The sequence below is a fragment of the Trematomus bernacchii genome, unplaced genomic scaffold (assembly GCF_902827165.1).
Source record: "Trematomus bernacchii unplaced genomic scaffold, fTreBer1.1, whole genome shotgun sequence".
NCBI lineage: Eukaryota > Metazoa > Chordata > Actinopteri > Perciformes > Nototheniidae > Trematomus > Trematomus bernacchii.
The window spans coordinates 2,600,198-2,623,193 of NW_022987739.1; the positions used below are offsets into that span (position 1 = coordinate 2,600,198).

The 22,996-nt window shown below is 43.2% G+C and overlaps 2 protein-coding genes across 4 annotated transcripts; both read left to right on the plus strand.

Moving 5' to 3' along the window:
• The first annotated feature begins 781 nt into the window (after positions 1 to 781).
• Positions 782 to 20,791, plus strand: LOC117496160. The gene is made up of 32 exons (XM_034147869.1): positions 782 to 858; positions 965 to 1,037; positions 1,139 to 1,534; positions 1,710 to 1,814; positions 1,907 to 2,098; positions 2,224 to 2,415; positions 2,565 to 2,753; positions 2,849 to 3,031; positions 3,122 to 3,328; positions 3,454 to 3,633; positions 3,737 to 3,869; positions 3,967 to 4,016; positions 10,083 to 10,478; positions 10,637 to 10,741; positions 11,798 to 11,977; positions 12,721 to 12,810; positions 12,902 to 12,923; positions 13,275 to 13,287; positions 14,043 to 14,121; positions 14,210 to 14,596; positions 15,564 to 15,671; positions 15,754 to 15,939; positions 17,020 to 17,199; positions 17,696 to 17,881; positions 17,987 to 18,169; positions 18,264 to 18,446; positions 18,540 to 18,725; positions 18,861 to 19,046; positions 19,126 to 19,314; positions 19,397 to 19,585; positions 20,156 to 20,278; positions 20,367 to 20,791. The coding sequence occupies exons 1-32, from the start codon at positions 856 to 858 to the stop codon at positions 20,435 to 20,437; spliced, it is 5,145 nt and encodes a 1,714-aa protein (XP_034003760.1). The 5' UTR covers positions 782 to 855; the 3' UTR covers positions 20,438 to 20,791.
• Positions 9,374 to 13,536, plus strand: LOC117495224 (L-selectin-like). Of its 3 annotated transcripts, none has more exons than XM_034146372.1 (8): positions 9,374 to 9,461; positions 9,541 to 9,599; positions 10,083 to 10,478; positions 10,637 to 10,771; positions 11,798 to 11,977; positions 12,721 to 12,810; positions 12,902 to 12,923; positions 13,275 to 13,536. In XM_034146372.1, exons 2-8 carry the CDS (start codon positions 9,572 to 9,574, stop codon positions 13,318 to 13,320), a joined length of 897 nt encoding a protein of 298 aa, XP_034002263.1. In that variant the 5' UTR covers positions 9,374 to 9,461; positions 9,541 to 9,571; the 3' UTR covers positions 13,321 to 13,536. The 3 variants fall into 3 exon arrangements, with proteins under 3 accessions (XP_034002263.1, XP_034002264.1, XP_034002266.1); XM_034146373.1 differs by having other exon boundaries at positions 10,637 to 10,741; XM_034146375.1 differs by lacking the exon at positions 12,902 to 12,923.
• Positions 20,792 to 22,996: the final 2,205 nt, after the last annotated feature.

The window sequence follows — 22,996 nt, forward strand, 5'->3', positions numbered from 1 at the left end:
TGGATACTTTATGAAACTGAAAATAAAGATTCAACTAAAATACTCCGTCAAAAGTCAAACTGAACATGTTATTTATGTCAAAGTGTGATCAGTGTTATGTATCAAAGTGTAGTCTGGTTAGAGACTGGTTGTTATTTAGGCTCCCCCATGCAACTGCATCATTGGCGAATAACGAGATATTAGTATATCTGGTTTTATTGTAAATATATATATGCTGTATATTTTACAGTGAAGATAATGTGTGCATTTTGAAAGGCATGTCTAAAAAATCTTGAAATGTATATAAAACATCAAAATAAATGTAGAATGGCTCCTTTTAATGTGTAGGATAATTGTATATTTTACATTACTTATCATTAGTGAAACAAAACATTGTATTTTATTTATATATTAAGGACACCACGTGTTTTGGATGAAAAACTAAAGTAACTATATCTCAATTGTATGTAGTGTAATAAATATACACTATTGTAAAGTACAACTACTTCAAAATTGTACTTAAATGTAGTAATTAAGTAAATATGATGGTCTCCAGTGAGAATGATAGTAAAAGGAATAATTGAAATTCCAATAATAACAGAACATTTCTCCTGAAGCCAAGGATGTTTTGTGTGAGAGTGAGGAAGAGAGAGAGAAAGTTGCCAAGGACCCCCGGTGGGGAGGAGGGGGAGGTTGGAATTTCCACTGAAATCCAGCTTGTGATCAGGGCTTCCAGGAAAAGGGGGACCAGGCTGATGAAGGGTATAAAAGGCAGGCATCGCAGCTCATACAACTCAGAATCATTTCATCCTCTGACGTGCTCAGACTAAAGAAATACTGAGAGTCTTCTGAAGGTTATCACATATACCACTTAAAATGGTGAGTGTGGAACTTTGTAATACAGTTGTCTTTACTTCAAACGCCTTCATTCTTTGTCTATAGTCAGTGTTGCATTTAATTGATCTTTTTAACTTTATCCTTACAGGAATTCTTCTTTGGATTACTTCAAACTTGCAGTTCTAAGACCTCATGGATCAACCTTACCTTTCTTTGTTCAAGTATGTTCATCCAGAATCACACTTTCCATTTTTCTTTTCTACTTACTTTTTTAAATGTATCCTTATTACACTTCCATCTAACTTGTGTCCTCCGTCCTCAGTGCTGTGCATGTGGACAAGTGTCGAGTGCTGGTCCTACGTCTACTCCGACGACACAATGTCTTGGTCAGCTGCTCGAACCTGGTGCAAGGTCAATTACACGGACATGGTGGCCATCCAGAACCAGGAGGAGATCACCCATCTCAACAGCTGGCTGCCCCGGAAAAAAAAATATTACTGGATCGGGATCCGCAAGGTCAACGATGTCTGGACCTGGGTCGGAACCAACAAGACTCTGACAGAAGAGGCAACCAACTGGGCAAAGGGAGAACCAAACAATGGAAAGCGTTTGGGGTCGAATGAAGACTGTGTGGAGATGTACGTTAAGAGGGAGCAACAGGCGGGCAAATGGAACGATGAGAGGTGTGCCAAGCCTAAGACCGCTCTGTGCTACACAGGTGAGCAAATGTTAGGAATTAGGATACACCACAACAGGTTATTGTTAATAAACCTGATTCTGATTCTACAAGAGCTGCTAATTTCTGCTGCCGTAGTTATTTTTCGTGGCTTTTAAATTCAAAAAGACTTAGGGAAGTAATACAAGTTATATTAAAGTATTGCTTCTTTCCCCAGCTGCCTGTAAGAACGACTTGTGCCAGCATGGAGAGTGTGTAGAAACCATCAACAGCCATAGGTGTGCTTGCTTTGAAGGCTTTTACGGAGACCAGTGTGAGCATGGTAAGTAAATGTTAATGTTAAATCTACATTACGTTAAGTCATTTACAGCCAGGTCCTGATATCTAATTGCGTCTTGTTTTCTTTGTTGGCAGTTGTCGAGTGTAAGGAAGAGGAGGTGACCGTTCCAGATAAAGGAAATGTACATTGCACTCACACAAATGGAAACTTCTCCTACGACTCCTCGTGCCAGTATTCCTGTGAGGAAGGATACCAGTTGAGTCTGTCCAGACCCCTGAGGTGCACTGCGTCCAAACAGTGGTCGGAGCAGCCTCCTACATGTGAACGTGAGTTAAGCTGCAAAAATAATGATATTGGTATTGTGTTTTCAAGTAATTAGATTCGGAGAAACAAAATTGTGTTTTCACAACCATGGAGTCTAAAGTGTTTTTGATGGTTTTGTCGTCAACAGTGGTTCAATGTCAGCCGATGTCGACTCCAGAAAGGGGATCCATGACGTGCTCCAATCCCCTCGGCTCCTCCAGCTTCAGCTCCACATGTGTGTTTGCCTGTGATGAAGGCTATGAACTCGCTGGTACACCTCAAAACACTCTGCAATGTGAAGCATCAGGAATATGGAATGCCTCACAGCCATTTTGTGTTGGTACGTACATGTTTTTATCTTGCAAGACTCTCTTCGTATCCATTATACCACTGCTTATTTATTTTCAAGTCTGTTATTAAGAGGGGAAAGCTTTATGATGTTATTAAAAGGCTCCTTCTGACCTGTTCTTTCCTCCTTCTGTTTTGCAGCTGTCCAGTGCCCTGATCTCCAGGAGCAAGATAACGGCCTTCTGAACTGTGGAGACGATGCAGATGTGAGGTTCAGCTTCGGAAACACCTGCAGCTTCAGCTGTGCTCCGGGCTACCAGCTGGTGGGAGCTAGCAGGGTGACGTGCACGTCTGCAGCTGAGTGGAGTGAGAGGATGCCTCAATGTGAAGGTGAGGACGCAGCTTAAGTTGACTCCAAACTACTTTTATGTTTTAAGCCTTTGTGACAAACTTTTAAAATGTGCTTTTTTACTTTCTTGTGTTAGCCATCACTTGCCAGAATCCAGAGGGAGCTCACATCATCACACAGTGCAGTCCACCTGTGAATGACCTGCGACCAGCCTCCACCTGCAGCTTCACCTGTGCAGCAGGCTTTGAGCTGCAGGGAGCACACAGCACTCAGTGTTCTGAGGACGGACAGTGGAGTAATGCCATACCTACCTGCAAAGGTAAGGAAGCCTTTGTTCACATACATCTATGCTTGCACTATTTGCTTTTTCTTGGCTTCGTCATGACATCTCATAATCTTTATTTTTCAGCTATTGGATGTCCTGCCCCTGAGATCCCATCAAGTGCCCAGATCAGCTGCAGCCCTTCTCTGTCGTCACCTGTTTCTGCCGGGACCCCCCATCCACTTGGTATGGTCTGCATGTTCAGCTGTGATGAAGGCCATGAGCTGACAGGTGCACTCAGCATGGAGTGTGCAAATCCAGGCCAGTGGACCTCCACACCTCCAAATTGCACAGGTTTGCACATTATACTTAATATATATCATGATACCTACTTCTTCTACATGCATTGGTTAGAGTTGATATGCCCTTTATCAATATGTGATGGTTCATATCTAAATTCTTACTGTTTTCTCCCACAGCAGTGAGATGCCCTCAGCTCGAGGCTCCTGAAAACGGCCATGTCAACTGCTCCAACAGTGATCCAGTATTCAACTCACAGTGCTCCTTCACCTGCAATCAAGATTTCTCTTTAGACGGACATGACCTGCTGACCTGTGACCGTAATGGCAATTGGACTGGAGAAACACCCACCTGCAAAGGTAAAATAGGAAGAATTGTTAGAAGAAATGTTAACGTAATACCAGTTTTAAAATTCATACGTTTAAAAGGTCAATTTATTCACATTTTATAATGTTTCCTCAGCTCCCAAGTCTCAGTTGGCTGCCATTACCGGTGTTGCAGCAGCAGGGGGCGCTCTGTCATTAACTGGTCTGTCTTTGGCGCTGTGGATCCTGAAGCGACTGAGGCAAAACGCCAACAAGTTTGAGCTGAGTAGGTAAGCATTCAACACTCTTAAATCATACAATTACATTTTTTTAAAAGCCCATGTTAAATTTGCAATGCTCATTTTCTTTGTCTGTCTTTTCTTGCAGCAACTCGGACATAGAGACTCCTCCACAAACCTACAGAAACAGCATCGACAGCCTCATATAAAACACATATTAAGAACATTTCTAACATAACATAGTGAGTGACCTGTCGTAGTAATGTGAATAATATGTATACAAAACTTAAAGAGCTATCTATGCTGAGAGGAAATGTTTTTTTAGATCTTAGCAATTGATTACTGTACTGTTATTTCTAGAACGTCATGATTTCCTCTGTGATGTTTAGACATGTATTTCCTCCTAAGGGGAGTTCATATGGAACACATTGTTCTACAGCCTAGTGAACATGTACGAAAACTGGCACTTTTTATATTGCTGTAAATGTTAAAAAAAGGTTGCCGGTGAAATGCCATGTCATTGAAGAACTGTGAATATTTTGAATATCTAGATTTCAGTATTTATGTGCTATTTATTTACCAGATTGTTATTGCATTTGAGATGCTTATTCATATGTCTGTATATTTAAAGCAGTGCTGTGTTTTATTCTTAATAAAAAGTCAAAATATCATTTGTGTTTGCTCATTTTTATGCATCTTCCAGTATTATGAACGATGTCTATCAGTTAAGAAACATAGATAAACTGTCAGTTGTTTCATAAGACTGATACACGGGACAAAGGTTCAGCTGTTAACTCCACACCAACTTTTCTGCCAATTAATGCTGACTCTGCAGGACACCATGTATTTTTTCAGAGGTCCAGGAGGAACCTTTTTACAAAAACAAAACAGACCACTTGTCTGTTTGTGTCACCTTCATCACAATGGTCGGCACGAAGGTAGTTGTATAACAGTGAGATTGTGAAGCAGGAAGGGCTATATTGCTGCAGTAAGTGGTTTGACAGATCACCATTGTTGTTCCACCAAATGTATATTCTACATGTCAGCACTTCAGCTGAACCACAAACAGATCTCATATCTGCTGCAGAATTAAGGCAGCACGGTCATTTGTTGCTGTCATGACTTACAAAACATTTAAGGTGAAAGCTGAACATAAACATTTTAAATAAAAAGCACTTTTCGAACATTAAATAATTTAATCATGTCACAGTAGAGGCACAACATGAAATATGATTGTTATGACCATAATATGTGCCCTTTATTTGTATATATATATTTTTTTAATTGTTTGGATCACATTTCAACTTCAGTGTACACATATGTTGTTAAATAGTTTTACAGAGTGGTCCGTCTTTTCTCTTTTTCTTGACAAAACAACAATAATAAGCACACAAGAACATGGGGTGTTTCCTTTTCAATATAAAACATTGACAGTATAGATCACTAAATAAAAGATTCAAACAGTTAAACAAAAGAAGGGCGTATCGGGGTAATATACACTTTCCATTTCTCCCAAATGTCCTCAAATTTAAGTTCCTGGAGCCTCATAGAGAAGGTTATTCTTTCCATTACAAAGATCTCATCAATTATACCTGTAAGGAATGCGTGGAAGGGTAGGACCCAAATGCAGACTATCAGAAAAGGTAAACGGTCTCGAAACAAAAACGAGCTTTATTCTCAAAGCTTAATAGCATGGCATGAAACACATAGGTTCTACAGAAAACTGACCGTGACCAACATGGTGGGAGACAGGAGAAACAAACAATGAACCGACAAGGCACACAGGGGAAGACAAGACTAAATACAGAGAGGGGTAATCACAAGACGAGACACAGCTGGGGTAAGGGAGGCAGAAACACAAGGGCAACAGGTGAACACAATCAAACAATCAGACACACCAGGGAAACTAAGACAGGAAGGCAAACACAGGAAGAAGGAACAGAGAAGACACAAGGAGGAAAACATTTCAAAACAAAACAGGAACCAGAGACAGAAAAAGACAAGACAAAACACAACACAGACAGATTGTGACATAACCCCCCCCCTCAAGGGACGGATCCCAGACGTCCCAAAAAACATAGTCTAACACTTCCAAAAGGGTGGGTGGAGGGGGTCCGGAGGACGGGCCCGAAAGGGGTCCCGGGCGGACGGCCCGGGGGCAAGGCAGAGTCCAAAAAGGGGCGACGGCCACAGCGGGCGAACTCAGGGGGCCGGGCATGAGAGCAAAGGCAGCGGCTCTCAGGGGACCGGGCTCGAGGGCGAAGGCAGCGGCTGGAAGAATCAGGAGGCCGAGCCCGAGGGCGAAGACCGCGGCTGGAGAACTCAGGAGGCCGGGCTCGAGGGCGAAGACTGCGGCACTCAGGGGGCCGGGCTCGAGGGCGAACAAGAAGGCGGCGACGAGACAGCTCCGGAGGACGGGCAGGAAGGCGCCGACGGGACAACTCCGGAGGACGGGCAGGAAGGCGCCGACGGGACAGCTCCGGAGGACGGACAGGAAGGCGCCGACGGGACAGCTCCGGAGGCCGGGCAGGAAGGCGCCGACGGGACAGCTCCGGAGGCCGGGCAGGAAGGCGCCGACGGGACAGCTCCGGAGGCCGGGCAGGAAGGCGCCGACGGGACAGCTCCGGAGGCCGGGCAGGAAGGCGCCGACGGGACAGCTCCGGAGGACGGGCAGGAAGGCGCCGACGGGACAGCGCCGGAGGACGGGCAGGAAGGCGCCGACGGGACAGCTCCGGAGGACGGGCAGGAAGGCGCCGACGGGACAGCTCCGGAGGACGGGCAGGAAGGCGCCGACGGGACAGCTCCGGAGGACGGGCAGGAAGGCGCCGACGGGACAGCTCCGGAGGACGGGCAGGAAGGCGCCGACGGGACAGCTCCGGAGGCCGGACAGGAAGGCGCCGACGGGACAGCTCCGGAGGCCGGGCAGGAAGGCGCCGACGGGACAGCTCCGGAGGCCGGGCAGGAACCAGTATCGGCCGGACAGGAACCGGAGCCGACGGGACAGGCGTAGACGGGGTCCTGAACATGACATGGGCTGGTGTCGACTGGACCCCCAACGGAACAGGGCACAGAGTTGGCAGGACCCCCGGTGGAACAGGTGTCGGCGGGACCTCCAACAGGACAGGACACAGAGTTGGCAGGACCCCTGGCAGGACAGGTGTCGGCGGGACCCCCAACAGGACAGGACATGGATTTGGCAGGACAGGTGTCGGCGGGACCCCCAACAGGACAGGACATGGAGTTGGCAAGACCCCCGGCAGGAGAGTAGTCGGCGGGACCTCCAACATCACAGGACATAGGGTTGGCAGGACCCCCAACATCACAGGACATAGGGTTGGCAGGACCCCCGGCAGGAGAGTAGTCGGCGGGACCTCCAACATCACAGGACATAGGGTTGGCAGGACCCCCGGCAGGAGAGTAGTCGGCGGGACCTCCAACATCACAGGACATAGGGTTGGCAGGACCCCCGGCAGGAGAGTAGTCGGCGGGACCTCCAACATCACAGGACATAGGGTTGGCAGGACCCCCGGCAGAAGAGTAGTCGGCGGGACCTCCAACATCACAGGACATGGGGTAGGCGTCGGCCATAGAGCCAACAGGACACGGGGTGCTGGAGTCGGCCGGACCACCGACAGAACACGAGGGGCTGGAGTGGGCCGAACCACTGACAAAACACGGGGGGGGCGGAGTCGGCCGGACCACCGACAGGACACGAGGTGCTGGAGTCGGCCGGACCACCGACAGGACACGAGGTGCTGGAGTCGGCCGGACCACCGACAGGACAAGGGGGGCTGGCGTCGGCCGGAGAGCCAGTACTGGAGCCGAAACTGAAGCCGGAACCATGGCTGCTGGGGCCGGAACTGGGGCCGGAACCATGGCTGCTGGGGCCGGAACTGGGGCCGGAACCATGGCTGCTGGGGCCAGAACTGGGGCCGGAACCATGGCTGCTGGGGCCAGAACTGGGGCCGGAACCATGGCTGCTGGGGCCAGAACTGGGGCCGGAACCATGGCTGTGTGGGCCGGTACTGGAGCAGGCACCCTGGCTGCTGGGCACGGAACCGGAACACGGAACCATGGCTGTGTGGGATGGTACTGGAGCACGGTACCATGACTGTGTGGGGCTGTACTGGTGCACGGAACCATGACTGTGTGGGCCGGTACTGGAGCAGGCACCCTGGCTGCTGGGCATGGAACAGAAGCCTGGAACCTGACTGTGTGAGCCAGGTAATCGAACACGGAAGCATGGCTGTGTGGGCCGGTACTGGTGCACGGATCCATGGCTGTGTGGGCCGGTACTGGATTATGAGCTGGCTTCCTGACCTTGCGTTTCTTTGAGGTCTTTTGGAGGCTCCGTGGACCTCCAAACGCCAGACGGGATCCCAAAAAAGGGTCAGAGAATGGAGACTGGCACTCGGGGCTACGTGCAAAAACTCTGAGCCATTCAGGCAACGAGCTCCTCAGCCATGGCATGTTAGACACCGCCATCTGTGCCTTCTTGAGGATAGCCTCTTTGTCCCTTCTTGACGAGGTTCCACTCCACTCGACATAGTAACATTGAAGGGTAAAGTCTAGATTGAACAGATCTACCTTAAAATCTTCAAAATCTGCTGGGTCCATATTTGGTCGGTTCATTCTGTAAGGAGTGCGTGGAAGGGTAGGACCCAAATGCAGACTATCAGAAAAGGTAAACGGTCTCGAAACAAAAACGAGCTTTATTCTCAAAGCTTAACAATAGCATGGCATGAAACACATAGGTTCTACAGAAAACTGACCGTGACCAACATGGTGGGAGACAGGAGAAACAAACAATGAACCGACAAGGCACACAGGGGAAGACAAGACTAAATACAGAGAGGGGTAATCACAAGACGAGACACAGCTGGGATAAGGGAGGCAGAAACACAAGGGCAACAGGTGAACACAATCAAACAATCAGACACACCAGGGAAACTTAAGACAGGAAGGCAAACACAGGAAGAAGGAACAGAGAAGACACAAGGAGGAAAACATTTCAAAACAAAACAGGAACCAGAGACAGAAAAAGACAAGACAAAACACAACACAGACAGATCGTGACAATACCGTACCAATCATCCATGGATGGGCTGTTTGGTTTGAGCCATACTATGTCCTCTTTAAAGGAGAACATCATCTTACCAACAACAACGAAAACAGCTAAAGTGACAAAGATTATGAAATAAAATGAAATTGGAATAATTATCCATTTTTGATGTATGTCTTTGTGTTGGATCCATGGACCACACTGGGCTTTGTGTCGTTTGTGTTTCCTTGATTTTTCTCTTTCCATGCATGACTTAAAAATGCCACTGAAATGCCCCGATCACACGCTAACCAGAAACAGGGGGCATTCCCAAAAGGTCTGTCCAGGTCTAACAGGTCAGTTAGTCATTCATCACATGCATTCACTTTGTAAAGTAAACATCCAGTAATTCTCTTATAATGTTGGACAGATAGCCAAAGAGAACTATAAAAGCCTGACATTGGTCCGTGCTAAACTCACATTCACTTAACTGCCGTGTTATAATGTTTTGATTTTGAATAGGAAAACCAGAATGTGTCTTAAGTAGCAAGCTTATTGACAACTATTTTCAAGGTATACTGTTCATATATTACCATTTCCAGGTAAGTATGTTTTTTCCGTTATATTTTTATGATTGTATTCATCAATATTTCAGCTTTTGATAATTTTTTCTTTGCACAGACAACAGGCATTTGTGATCCCTCACTTAAAAATGAGGTGGATATTAATCATTTTCCTTGGTGAGTATTAACTTTAACACTAAGGCACAAAAGTTAGGTTTAATGTATAAAGTAATCTACAAAAAAGATTAGAAGGGAATGGAGCTGCAGTATTGTTAATTGATGCATGTGCTCAAAAATAAGTATACTGGTTTTATTATCTTTAATAATTGTATTATATATTTGTATATTTTTATATAGGTTGTATGTTTCCTAGTGTATGCATTTGATGTATTTTATTACATCCTATTTTTATACTTATGTTTAATATCTTATTTCTAGTGGTATTATTTTTTTTATATGTTTTATTTGTAATTTAATTTTCAGTTTACCATGGAATCATATCAATCCCTTTTTGTTAATCATATCTATTATTCAATTAGATATTTGTATTGTTACGTTTTTTTGGACTGCAATTTTTGTCAGGTGCTTCTATTGTTATTATTATTATTTGTATTTTCCTTTAGGGAATGATGTTTTTTTTTCTTCCAAAATGTGTACTAGGAAGCTCATTGGCTCTCTCTACCTCTGGCTGGACGTATCATCCCTACAATAAGCGCATGAACTGGACCCAGGCCCGGCAGTGGTGCCAGAGCACCTACACTGACATGGTGGTGCTCCAGAACCAGAGAGAGAACGACTATCTAGTGTCCACGCTGCCAAACAGAACCAGCAGTCCATATTATTGGATTGGAGTCACCAAAAAACACATGAATGAACCCTGGACGTGGATTGGGAATAACAGCACGTGGGTTGGTAATAATTCATGGGCAGCAAACGAGCCGAACAACAACCACATCACCGAGTTCTGCGTGGAGATCTACGTGAACACAGGACCGAACCGAGGGAAGTGGAATGATGAGAAATGCAGCTCTCCGAAATACCCTGTTTGTTATGAAGGTATATGTCTTTTCTTGCTGTAACAAATGCACATTTCCCCTCTGGAAGAATAAAGGTATTCTGATTCTGATCTGATTCTGAAGTAAAACTGATTGGGTTTCAAAGTTGTTACAGTTTCAAAAGTGGTAGAGGATTAGTGTTGACGTTTTTCTCTACAGCTCAGTGTAATGAAACTTCATGTGAAAGAGGAAGATGCCACGAGACCATAAACAACATGACCTGCCTGTGTGAGCCCGGCTTTGAGGGAGACAGGTGCCAGACAGGTGAGGGGTCAGCTCTCACCAACAACTACACTAAGTGAAGTTCATTTAAAAGATCTCATTTTGTCTAGTCCATCTTAAACATTTCTCACATGCATATATGTACACCTGTAGCAATACGTTAATGCACATAAGCTGCAAACTGTCAGTGACGGACATGTATGTTTAGAGAAAGTAGTCATTCTTGAAAAACCCGCATTGCATATCCTGTGATATATTATATTATACATGACATACAGTAGACAAAAAGTGTTGATAGACAAACTTATAATGACTTGGACTTTCTTAACTTTTTCCAAAAATATATTGGCTAATTTTACCTTTTTTGAATCTCATCTCCTTAATGTAGTGGCAGTAAAGTAGGCCACAGTATTTGAGAAAACGTATATTTTCCACCACCGTAAAATACAAATAGGTGATGAATTCCACAAAGAAAATGTACTGGTATTTTTTTAACAATGGGTTTCATATGTGCTAACTATAAGGTTCAACCATATCTAGTTATTTAGCTCAACTATGACTGAACAGTGGCTTTCCAGGGGATGGGTTTAGCAAATTCAATCGATCATTGGCCAACTCTACAGTTTCCCCTCAGCTCTCTTTCTCTCATATCGGTCTTTCTGTAAACATGAGGCACCAATACAACCTGTAATGGCCTTTTGATAAGCCTGTTATTTTCCTGTACCAGACAATTGTTATGTGGAGGAATTTCTAAATAATACCGCAGTCAGAAATGTCAGATGTAATTTATTTCACATTACTAACTCACATTATGATCTGATGAATGGACTTCACTCCCTCTTTCCTCTGAATATCATATTCATTTCCTCTGTGCTTCTTGTTAAATACATTATTGTTGTATGTTAACATGCTCATCATAAGCCTCGCATCTGTTTCCTCTGTTTCCTAAGGCCAGGCTTAAGATCACTTTTTAAATAGTGACCAAGATTGCTTCAGCATTATGTGCCTCTGAAGATGAATTATGTTCACAGTACAAAGCGAGCGTAAGAAGTTAAATAATTGCATCTCTGTTAAACTTTAACCTGTTTGTGCCCCCAGCTGTCCAATGCCCCCCTCTGCCTCGGCCTGATAACGGATACCTCAGTTGCTTTGGAGGAAACCTCACATTCAACTCAACGTGCCGATATGGATGCAACCTAGGCTTCCTGATTTTAGGATCGCCAGAAGTGACTTGTGAGGTCACCGGGGTGTGGAGCGGCCCAAGACCTACTTGTGCATGTAATTGAAGTTATATAGCAGTTTAAAAGAGGATAAATACACCAACACCATTGTAATGTTTTAATGTTTCTCTGCAAATGTCATTTATCTTATGCACATTTAAAAGTTCTTCATTTTTCTCATTCTGCCTGTGCTGCAGCTCCTCTTTTCACCATTGATCTGAATTGATTGGTTAGTTGGCCGGCTCTGTTGTGATTGGTCAACCACTTAGAGATGTCGGCCCCTTAGCCTCTCACATACAATGTGATGATTTCAATGTTTATTTATACGTTTATTTCGTATTAACTAATAATCAGTAGTCAAAAGTAACATATTGGCTTTCAAAACTTAGTGGAGTAGAAGTATAAAGCAGCATAAAATGAACACATTCAGTACCAAAAATATATATTTAAGTACAGTTCTTGAGTAAGTGTACTTCATTAAATTCCACAACTGTTTACATGTATACAGCAGAAACAGCAGTAGTAGTAGTAGTAGTAGTAGTAGTAGTAGTACTAGTAGTAGTAGTAGTAGTAGTAGTAGTAGTAGTAGTAGTAGTAGTAGTAGTAGCAGTAGTAGTAGTAGTAGTAGTAGTAGTAGTAGTAGTAGTAGTAGTAGTAGTAGTAGTAGTAGCAGTACTAGTAGTAGTAGTAGTAGTAGTAGTAGCAGTAGTAGTAGTAGTAGTAGCAACCCTGTTTAGAAAAGTAAACATTGTTCTGTCTACGATTGTATGACTTCGGATAAAAATGACTGTTTTCCCCCAGACTACAAGCAGGCCCTCCTGGCTGTAGCTGGGAGCGCGGCGCTGTCAGTCCTCTGCTGCCTCTGCTTCTGCTGGATGAAACGCAGAAAAAGTGAGTGTTTCTCAATCACGCTTCATTGAAATAGAGATGCATGTTATTGCAACAGACCATAGTAATCTTTTTGTCTGTTAATTTCTCACAGGAAAGAAACTTGCCCAACTAAGGTCAGTGTTGAAATGTACTCATCTAAAGCAGCTACACCCATTTATGCACAACCAGTGTGAAAGTTTATTGCTTTTGTTCCTTAAAACGTTGGTATTTAGTTCACTGATATCATTCTGTCAAGTATTTTCCGAGAATGCAACCTCAATTATATTCAGTTAACCGTACTAAAATAGTAGAATAGATCAAGTGGTTTACGTAAGTTGCAGGTATAGGGAAAATGTAAGTAATTGTACAACAAATTAGGATGTAAAATGAAATACTGTACATTAGAATATATTCTGCACACTGAAATAATGTAGATGTCGATAAAAATATGTGACTCTATTAATCAATGTGTTTGTCCTTCATAGGCAGCGTGAGGAAGTGACAAGTCCGTTCTCTGAGGGACAAACATGAAGGACAACTGGGACCTCATTTATGTCTTAATAAAATATATACTGACTAGGAATAAAGTTAATTGGATTCTTTTGAGTAAATTATTAACATTTAATGTAAGCAGTCACCGGCTGTAAGCATTTTTTCCTGATATATTGTATGTTAAAGCTTCATTGGGTTATTCTGTAGGGATAAATGTAAGTGTGTATTTGTGTGTACATGATTTATTTTTTCTCAGATCATACATATGTAAACATATATATATATATCATTGTTAAAGAAACATTCAAATGAATAAAACTAATTAAAAAAAGTTTGTATGATGATGTCTGTATGAGTTTGATGCAGGTGTATATGAGTGTGTTGGGGTGTGTGTGAGTGTGTGTGTGTGTGTGTGTGTGTGTGTGTGTGTGTGAGTGTGTGTGTGTGTGTGTGTGTGTGTGTGTGTGTGTGTGTGTGTGTGTGTGTGTGTGTGTGTGTGGCCGTGTGTGGCCGTGTGTGGCCGTGTGTGTTCCCAGAGAGTTATGGGTGGTATGGTATTGTCCTTCCTGAGAGGAAGTTACGGCAGATGTGATATTACAAAATTGATCATTGACTCAATTACCACTTTGCCATTGATCGTCAGCAAAGTCAATGCAACAACAAGATTGAGTGAAGACAGATATGATGGTAAGACCTGTGATATATCGGTGTTGTAAATTCACGTTTATGTGCAAGTATGAAAATAACTCTTTGGATTTCAGATGTTTCAACAATCAGTTGATACCAGACAAGGCCTGCATCACATTCTGCTGATAGCTGCACTCATTGGATTTGTCCAAGGTAGGTTTTCATACTTTTACAAATTATTTTATCTCTTGTTTCTTCACTAGTTTAATTGTTGTATCATCATCCTTTGACCTCATCTTAGACCTGAGCAGCGGAGGAGGAGCGCATGCATGGAGCTACGACTTCAACATCATTCCAAACCGCAGATGGCTGGAGGCCCGTGAGTGGTGCCAGAATCACTTCACAGACATGGTGCCCATCAGGAACCAGGAGGAGAGTGACTTCCTCAACAATTTGCTACCTTTTAACGCAAAATATTACTGGATAGGCATAAGCAAAAGGGAGGGAGAGTGGGTCTGGAAAGAAACCGATGAGAAGGTGCCAGAAGATGCTCAGAAATGGGCGCTAGAGGAGCCAGATAACATCGCCGCTCAGGACTGTGTGGAGATTTACATCAAGAGGGATAAAGACACAGCCAAGTGGAACAATGAGAACTGTCGCAAGAGGAAGGGAACCGTCTGCTATACAGGTTACATTTATGTATTTATGATTGACACATAAACTGACTCCAGATTTATTGTAGCATGTGAGATTAATGCTGCAAATGCAGAAATTATTTTGTAACAGCAACAAGATGTTATCAGGCAGTGCACACAAGTTAAAAAAACAGTAATTACATGTCAACAGGAGAAATATGTATATCAATTGAGCAAAATGCAATATACACCTTTTTTTTAAATTAATGTTATTACTGTCTGCTACATCACTACTTTCATATGTTTAGTCACTTTTTTTACAATGCTGATACTTGTGTTTTTTGTATTTTTTTAAATGGCTGTGAACTTATTGGATTTGATTTAATTAACCTGTGCTTGCTCTTCTTTAAATCATAGTCTATTCATTTTATTTTTGCTTTTTATCTGCACCTACCCTTTGCTTTAACAATATAAGTTGTTCGACAAATTCAGGATATCTAATTATTTTTCTAAATCTGAATACAAATAATGCATAAGTTTGAATACACAATAATAGAACGACCTATTAAAGGTGGGGTAGGTAAGTTTGAGAAACCGGCTCGAGATACACTTTTTGTTATATTCCATGGAATGCTCTTAACATCCCGATAGCAATGAATATCTTAAGTGCTTTGACAAAAAATCCATAACAAAATTTCATCTGTGGAAGCCTTAATACTGTAAAAAAGCACGACCAATCATTTTAGCCGGCCCGGCTAAAATAACTGGATGGCCTACCTGCCTGTCAGCCTTCCATCTGTGTACAAACTTATCTCGTGCCCTCATTGGTCATGTGCGCGTTCGTGTGTGTTGGAGGAGGGGCTCTGTAAGGAAGTGGCAGATTTTTTCCGGTTGTGTATTTTCAAATTCTAGCTGGTTTCTCCAAAATTACCTACCCCACCTTTAATGAAATACAATCACGGGATGCCTGATACTTTATACACGTGTGCTAAGTAGTTGCTTCTTTCTCTATGTACGCAGCCTCTTGTAAACCAGAGTCCTGCAGTGCCCATGCAGACTGTGTGGAGACGGTGGGTAACTACACCTGCCAGTGCCATCCTGGTTTCCTGGGGTCACGCTGTGAAGAGGGTGAGCAAAACTTTAAACCACTCATAACCTTTTACTCTGAGTATAATAAACTGTCTAAAAATATATTGTTTTTCTTCTTTAGCAATCGCGTGCAAACGCCTGCTGGACCCAGAACAAGCTTCCAGCAACTGTTCCCGTCCCTATGGGTCAAATCGTTTCAACTCTTCCTGCCGTTTCCTCTGTGATCTCGGCTTTCGCATGGTGGGCGAGTCCCCTCTGCTGTGCCAGGCCAGCGGACTGTGGACCCACCCCGTTCCTCTGTGTCAAGGTACAACTGGGGTTCAACAATGTTAAAACTGTCCCAGCTAGTGGAGCAGGGTGGACCCAATGCTGAGGGCAGGAAGACTTAACAGAAAATACCTTTATTTAAAAGGTTGGGTACAAAAAAATGCAAGGCAAAAAAAAAACAGAACAGACACTGTACATTTTACATTTATACATCAGTTTAATATTTAATATTCCATCTGTCACATACTTATGTATATATAATACCTTGCTTTATATCTTGTTATTGTTCATTTGTAAATTCAAATTTTTTTATTTTCTACTTTCTTGTTTATTTCTTGTCTTTTAATTTGTATTGTACAATGCCATGCCTTTTTATGCTGCTGCAACACAAAAATGTCCCAAATTGGGATCAATAAAGTACTATCTTATCTTATCTTAATACATGTTGCCCGACGTACACAAATCTGAAAAAGACTAAACAAAAAAAACAGGACCTTAAAGGTGGGGTAGGTAAGTTTGAGAAACCGGCTCGAGATACACTTTTTGTTATATTCCATGGAATGCTCTTAACATCCCGATAGCAATGAATATCTTAAGTGCTTTGACACAAAATAACAAAATTTCATCTGTGGAAGCCTTAATACTGTAAAAAGCACGACCAATCATTTTAGCCAGGCCGGCTAAAATGATTGGATGGCCTACCTGCCTGTCAGCCTTCCATCTCTGCACAGACTTATCTCGTGCCCTCATTGGTCATGTGCGCGTTCGTGTGTGTTGGAGGAGGGGCTCTATAAGGAAGTGGCAGATTATTTCCGGCTGTGTATTTTCAAATTTTAGCGATCTCGAGCCGGTTTCTCCAACATTACCTACCCCACCTTTAATACAAGCAGAACTGGATAAAGGAGGGGTCAACTAGTTGCAGAGTTATTGAGAAACAGGTGGAAGTAATAAAGATGGACTTATATTGAAAACAGGCGGGAAAATTCACAAACATAGGAAGTGAAATCAGACAAGACACAGGGAAAGAAAATGTTTTAAAATGTAAAAAGGACACACAAAAAACAATTGTGATTTCCAATGTCAAAGTCACAATTAAAATATTGTTCCTTTCCTGTCTCAGTTGAACAGTGTTCAGTCCTGAACCACAGCAGCATCAAGAACTGCAGCCACCCGATCGCCTCGTACAGCTTCAAGTCCATCTGCGAGGTTCGCTGTGATGAAGGCTATGAGCACCATGGACCGGACCAGATACGCTGCCACTACAACGGCCAGTGGACATCCATAGTCCAAGATTGTACAGGTAAAGTCATCGCCTTTTAAATATACCCCCAATCATGTTTTAAACCAGCCTGTAACCTGTCTTAAACTGTAGAAATTGAAGGTTAAAAATGTGAATATCTTTTGTGAAATTCTCCGTAGCTGCCACTTTTCATGTGATTTCCTATTGTGTAATACTTGACTCTTGCTAATAGAATTACAGCCACCTTTTGGTTATACATAGCTGGCCTCAAAGTGCAGTCACATCCTGTCCAGACTGCACTGCGGATCAGATTCAGGTCGCACATGTTATCGCTTTACTTCACACTCATTTTTGCCAGCATTGAGAAAACACTATTGTAATTTAATCTGGGTGGGACGTTATTGTTTCCTTTGTCTGTACATTACGTAAGAAATAATTCCCCCACCTCATGCTTTTGCTATGTTTATATAAGTGGAGTCACAATACATGTGTTTCATAAGAGCATTGATTTCCATTGAGTGGCCTGATTTGTATCTACTGTATATCCCACCCTCAGTAAAAAGGTGCTCCCCCGCTTTCTTTCCTGTCTCGGGCAATGTGACCTGTGTGGACGCTGTGGAGCCTTTCTCTTTTGGTTCACGATGCAACTTCACCTGCCAGGAAGGCTACTACCTGACCAGAGACGACGCATACACCTGTCTGGCCTCGGGACAATGGAGCAACCCTACACCTACATGCAAAGGTGGGTCACAGAAATGATGTCAGGGCTCCCAGAAAGCATCAAAATCGTCCTAAAAACCAAAAATGTACACTGCTCTGATGATTGATAAGATGTCTTCTTCTGCAGTGGTGCAGTGCAACAGTTTAAAGGCTCCACCTCACGCCTCCATGCAATGCCAGGACCCAGGAGTGAACAGCTATGGCTCAATATGCTCCGTGCTATGTGAAGAAGGATTTGATCTGATTGGTGGAAACGTGACGAAATGTTCTGCCCAGGGAAACTGGAGTCATGCACTTCCTGTTTGCCAGGGTACGTGATTAAGTCTGTTCTTTTTGCTATTTTACCTTAAATTGAAAACAAGTTTGTGTAATCCGTCTCCCCCTTGTCTCTGTATATCTTCAAGCTAAGAGGTGTAACCCAATAAATCCTCCTCATGGCTCCCTATCCTGTTCTGACCCAAACGGACTGTTCAGTTTTGGGTCTCTGTGCAAGACAACCTGCGACGAGGGCTTTCTTCTAAATGGGACCAACAGCACTGAGTGCACCTCCCAGGGTGTTTGGAGTGCAGACATCCCACAATGCTTGGGTACATCTGTTGTTGTCATTTCTTCCCATGTACCACTTCACCACATGCAATTCAAAACATTGCTAATCTTTCCCTCTCTCTGATGCCCTCCAGCTAAAAGATGTCCCACCCTGAGCTCTCCCTCTCATGGCTTCATAGTGTGCTCTGTTCCTCATGAGGTGTTCAGTTTCGGTTCTCAGTGTGTATCGACATGTGAGGAGGGTTTTCTCCGGAATGGGACGGCTGTCAATGAGTGCACCTCTCTGGGAACATGGAGCACAGAAATCCCATATTGCTTAGGTATATTAATATTATACATCTTTGAATGCAAATCTGTTAATTGTCATTTGTTGGAGGAACCTTCATTTAATGGTTAAGGTCTCTTGACGGTAGTTTTATTAAATGATTTGGTTTAATTGCTCTCTACCCCTCCAGCTAAAAGATGTCCCACCCTGAGCTCTCCCTCTCATGGCTCCTTAGTCTGCTCTGATCCTCATGAGAAGTTCGGTTTCACTTCTCGGTGCACGTCAACCTGTGAGGAGGGTTTTCTCCTGAATGGGACGGCTGACAATGAGTGCACCTCTCTGGGCACGTGGAGCACAGAATTACCCCACTGCCTGGGTAATAAATCATATGAGAGCTGAGCACTTTATTTGCCTTATTTGTTCTGAAACTCATATTTTTTGGTTGCTATCTGCAGCACGGCCATGCCCCCTACTGGACAAGGCCCCACATCACGGGAGGATGAACTGCAGCCACCCGTACTCCTCTTTCAGCTATGACTCCAGCTGTGACTTTGAATGTAATGAGGGCTTCTGGCTGAGAGGAACACCAAATATGACATGTAATACCTCAGGACACTGGAGTCAGGATCTACCCACCTGCCAGCGTGAGTGCTTCACTTAACTCACTCTTGCTGTTCTGGTTATCCAACAACCGACATGACATGCAATTTCTGTCTCTTGTCTCAGCGTTACAGTGTGAGGCTATCCCTGCCTTGTTTGGATCCCTGTCTATGAACTGCTCCCATCCTCTGGGGAACTTCAGCTTTGGCTCTCAGTGTAGTTTTGCCTGTGAAGGGGGATTCTCCATGCATGGCACTGAGCTGTTGTTCTGCTCCTCCTCTGGGATTTGGAACGACAGCCGGCCAAACTGCACAGGTAATTCGATTTATGTCTGTGATGAACATTCAAACATGCTGATTTTCAACACTTTATTAGCTAACTACAGTGCACTAAAATGACAGATTGCTAAATGTAATCGGGTTTGCAGGAATTTGATCTTAAACTCACACTTTGGATGTGTTTCTTGGGTATTTTTGTATTAAGATTTGTATCCTATGGTGGCGTTAGAGAACAAATTAAGGGATAACAAATATGATCTTCCTGAGGGGGGCTTACAAGTTATTTATACAGTTCAATCAAAAAACACCACTTCATTGTGGCATTAGGAAAGAAGATACAAAATTCATAAGTATACATCATCTGCCACCCATAATGTCTATTCTCTCTTGTGCCAATCAGATAAGAGGTTAAAAAGCAAACTGTGAACGTTTAAACATTCACCTGATGGTGGCGCCAGAGGGAAAGTGAGGGGATTCACCAAACTGAATACCTGTGCAAATTTTGACTGTGATGTGTCTTGTTGGGATATTGCAGTTTGATCAAGAAAACATTAGTTAGGAATAAATACAAAATGTTAAAAACTATGATCTCTATGTGTTTCTGTAGAGGATCTGCCAGTGTGGGCTGCCTTGCTGCTGTCTTCAGGTTTTGGAGTAGCCTACGTGGTCGTGCTGCTGGTCCTGATTGGACTGGTTGTGTTGATCATAATGAGATTTAGAAAAAAAAGAGGTGAGACCGACTGAAATGCTGCTGTCCAGTTTCACATATGCAGCATGTTGTAGCACTCACAGTTGATTCCTGTTTCTGATGTTTGCAGGAGATAACATGATGTCTGAAGCACCAGCATGGGGAGACCGAGAGAACCCAGCATTTGATTTTGACTCCTAATTTTTCTAATCATTTCAATTTCTTTAGCTTAATGCTCTCAATCAATATATCAAGCTTGTTTACTATACAACACTGGAACCAAGAAATTGCACGTAGTAGGAATCGAGCTTTGCATTGATGGGTTATTAAAATGTCCACTCAATAAAAATGTAGATCATTTAAGATTCAAAGACTTCATTTGCAAAAGTGCAATATAGTGGAGTTGTTGTTAATGAAAGTCTTAAATCCTAAGCTAATAATTCACACCTTCACATGTTCTTAACGGCACAAAGTACAGTCAATGTGCATCTTTTGCTCTCTGTCTCACTTTGTATATTGCTTGATTGACAATAAACTATTTTGAATTGTCTCCTTTAATGTATTACAGACTCACCAAATACCTCACACAATATAAGATGAATGGGATAAAGACCACTTCCTGGTCCTAGTGAACACTCAAAGCTAAGTTGCAGCACATGCCGGCATTCACCTATTCACACATACAATGTATACACTGGTGGCAAAGGCAATACCATACACTTGATTACTTATTATGATTCAGTACATTTACATACATCTGGAGCAAATTTGAGTTTGGTATTTTGCCTAAGGACACAATTCGAATTGTAGACTGCAAGGATCAGGTATCGAAACCTCGACCCTCTGATTGATAGACGACCACTCATGACCCACAGGAGGCTCAGGAGGCTGTGATTCTTTATCCATGTCCATGTTCATTGGTGCTGAATGGGTTGACCCTGTGTTGCTGGTGCCCTCCCTAGCAGCTCAGTTTGCTGACCTCCCATAGTGGAACTAATACTGAGGGGTCAATTTAGGAAGTGACAGAAAACCTTTGAGATTACCAGACTGCCACAAAGTGTCACATTGGCACATTTAGTGTCCAGAAAGCTTGTGTCACTGAATGGTGAGAAAGTCATCTATTATCAGTGTCCGCTCAATGTGTCACACTGGGCACCAATCCAACATTTAGGGACAATACACTGCCCCCGAAGTACAGTATCCTGGATTAACATGAACCTCTCACATGTTGTAGAAAATTAGGGCTGTTTTGGATTTACTAATTTAGCTGTAAATCCATTGTCTGGATTGTATCGATATTCTTCCGTATGGCTGTATCTACTGTATTGAGTCTTCCCAGTGCATCTGTGCCAAACGTATACCCCCAGACTCTTAATATGAGCTGCAAATGGCCAATGGAGTGTCTTCAGCAAAGCGTGTGCATCTGTCTTGGCGCTCCAACAGCATGAAGCCAATTATAGCGGTTAAAAGACAGAGGGTTTGTGGCCTGTGGTTGGCATGAAGGGTGCAATAAATAACCACACTGTCGACAGGAAACTGTTTGGCTACCGTCAGAATAATAATGAGGTTATTGCTACCCGCTATGACCGTATGATCACGGTTTGATTATTTTTCACAACCCACCCACTGCTGCTGGCAACCATGCACACGTGCCAACTGTGCACAGACTCACACACAAGAAGGGGAAGCAGGGCTGCAGGTGAGCAGTGGCTTCATTTCCTCATATTTGAGCCTCTCTTTATCTGAAGACACAAGGAAGTACATTATGATACTTCAATCCTTGGAACAAAGAGAGTTGTTCCGCGCGCACACACACACACACACACACACACACACACACACACCGGCAGCAGAGGTGGAAGAAGTATTCAGATGCTTTACTTGAGTAAAAGTATCTTATATTAATCTCAAAATACTTCATTATAAGTAAAAGTCATGCATTTACTTAATCTTACTTAAGTAAAAGTACAAAAGTATTACCAGAAAAATGTACTTAAATTATAAAAAGTTTTTGGAGATGCATTTTTTTTTTTTTTAATGTAGCTAAAGATGTTTAATAAATTAGTAAAATTACATTATTTCCCTTTAAAATGTAGTGGAGTAGAAGTATAAAGTAGCACTAAATGGAAATACTCAAGTAAAGTACCTTAATATTCTACTTGCATTTCACATAATGTTATTAGGTTTGTTGAAAGCAATAATATTACGTTTGAATAACAAATGAGGTTCAACTTAATATTAATGCCTTTAACTAACCTGTGTGAAATTTGTTGACATAATACATTGAATTAAAGTCAACGTTACAGTTTGTTCAGTGTACTGTATGGAAGTTCAATGTTGAGGTACTTGTACTTGAGTACTTCCCACCTCTGGCCAGCAGACACTAGCAGATACAGACACAGATACAAAAGCAGAGAAACACACACTGTGTATACTCTGCTGCACACTTCTGCAGCGCCGCTTGGCAGGAGCATACCGCGGTGACAGACAGTTAGATTGTTCCTGACCATTGACTTGCGCTCTCTGCTCGGCGAGGTCTGATTTCATAGTGGGAAATATGAGAAGGGTCCAGGAGAGGGTTCACGGCTGGGGCAAGGAGGCACTCCATACAGTGGGGCTTCATATCTCTGTGTCACCCTGGGCATTCTCCCCTGACACAGCTTTCAGCCCCTCCGTTGTCTGGAGGGTTTTCTCAACCTCCCTCCCCAGGATCGGTGCATTCCAGCTGGCCACAGAGCCTGGGTGGTCCCCCTCCTCCCC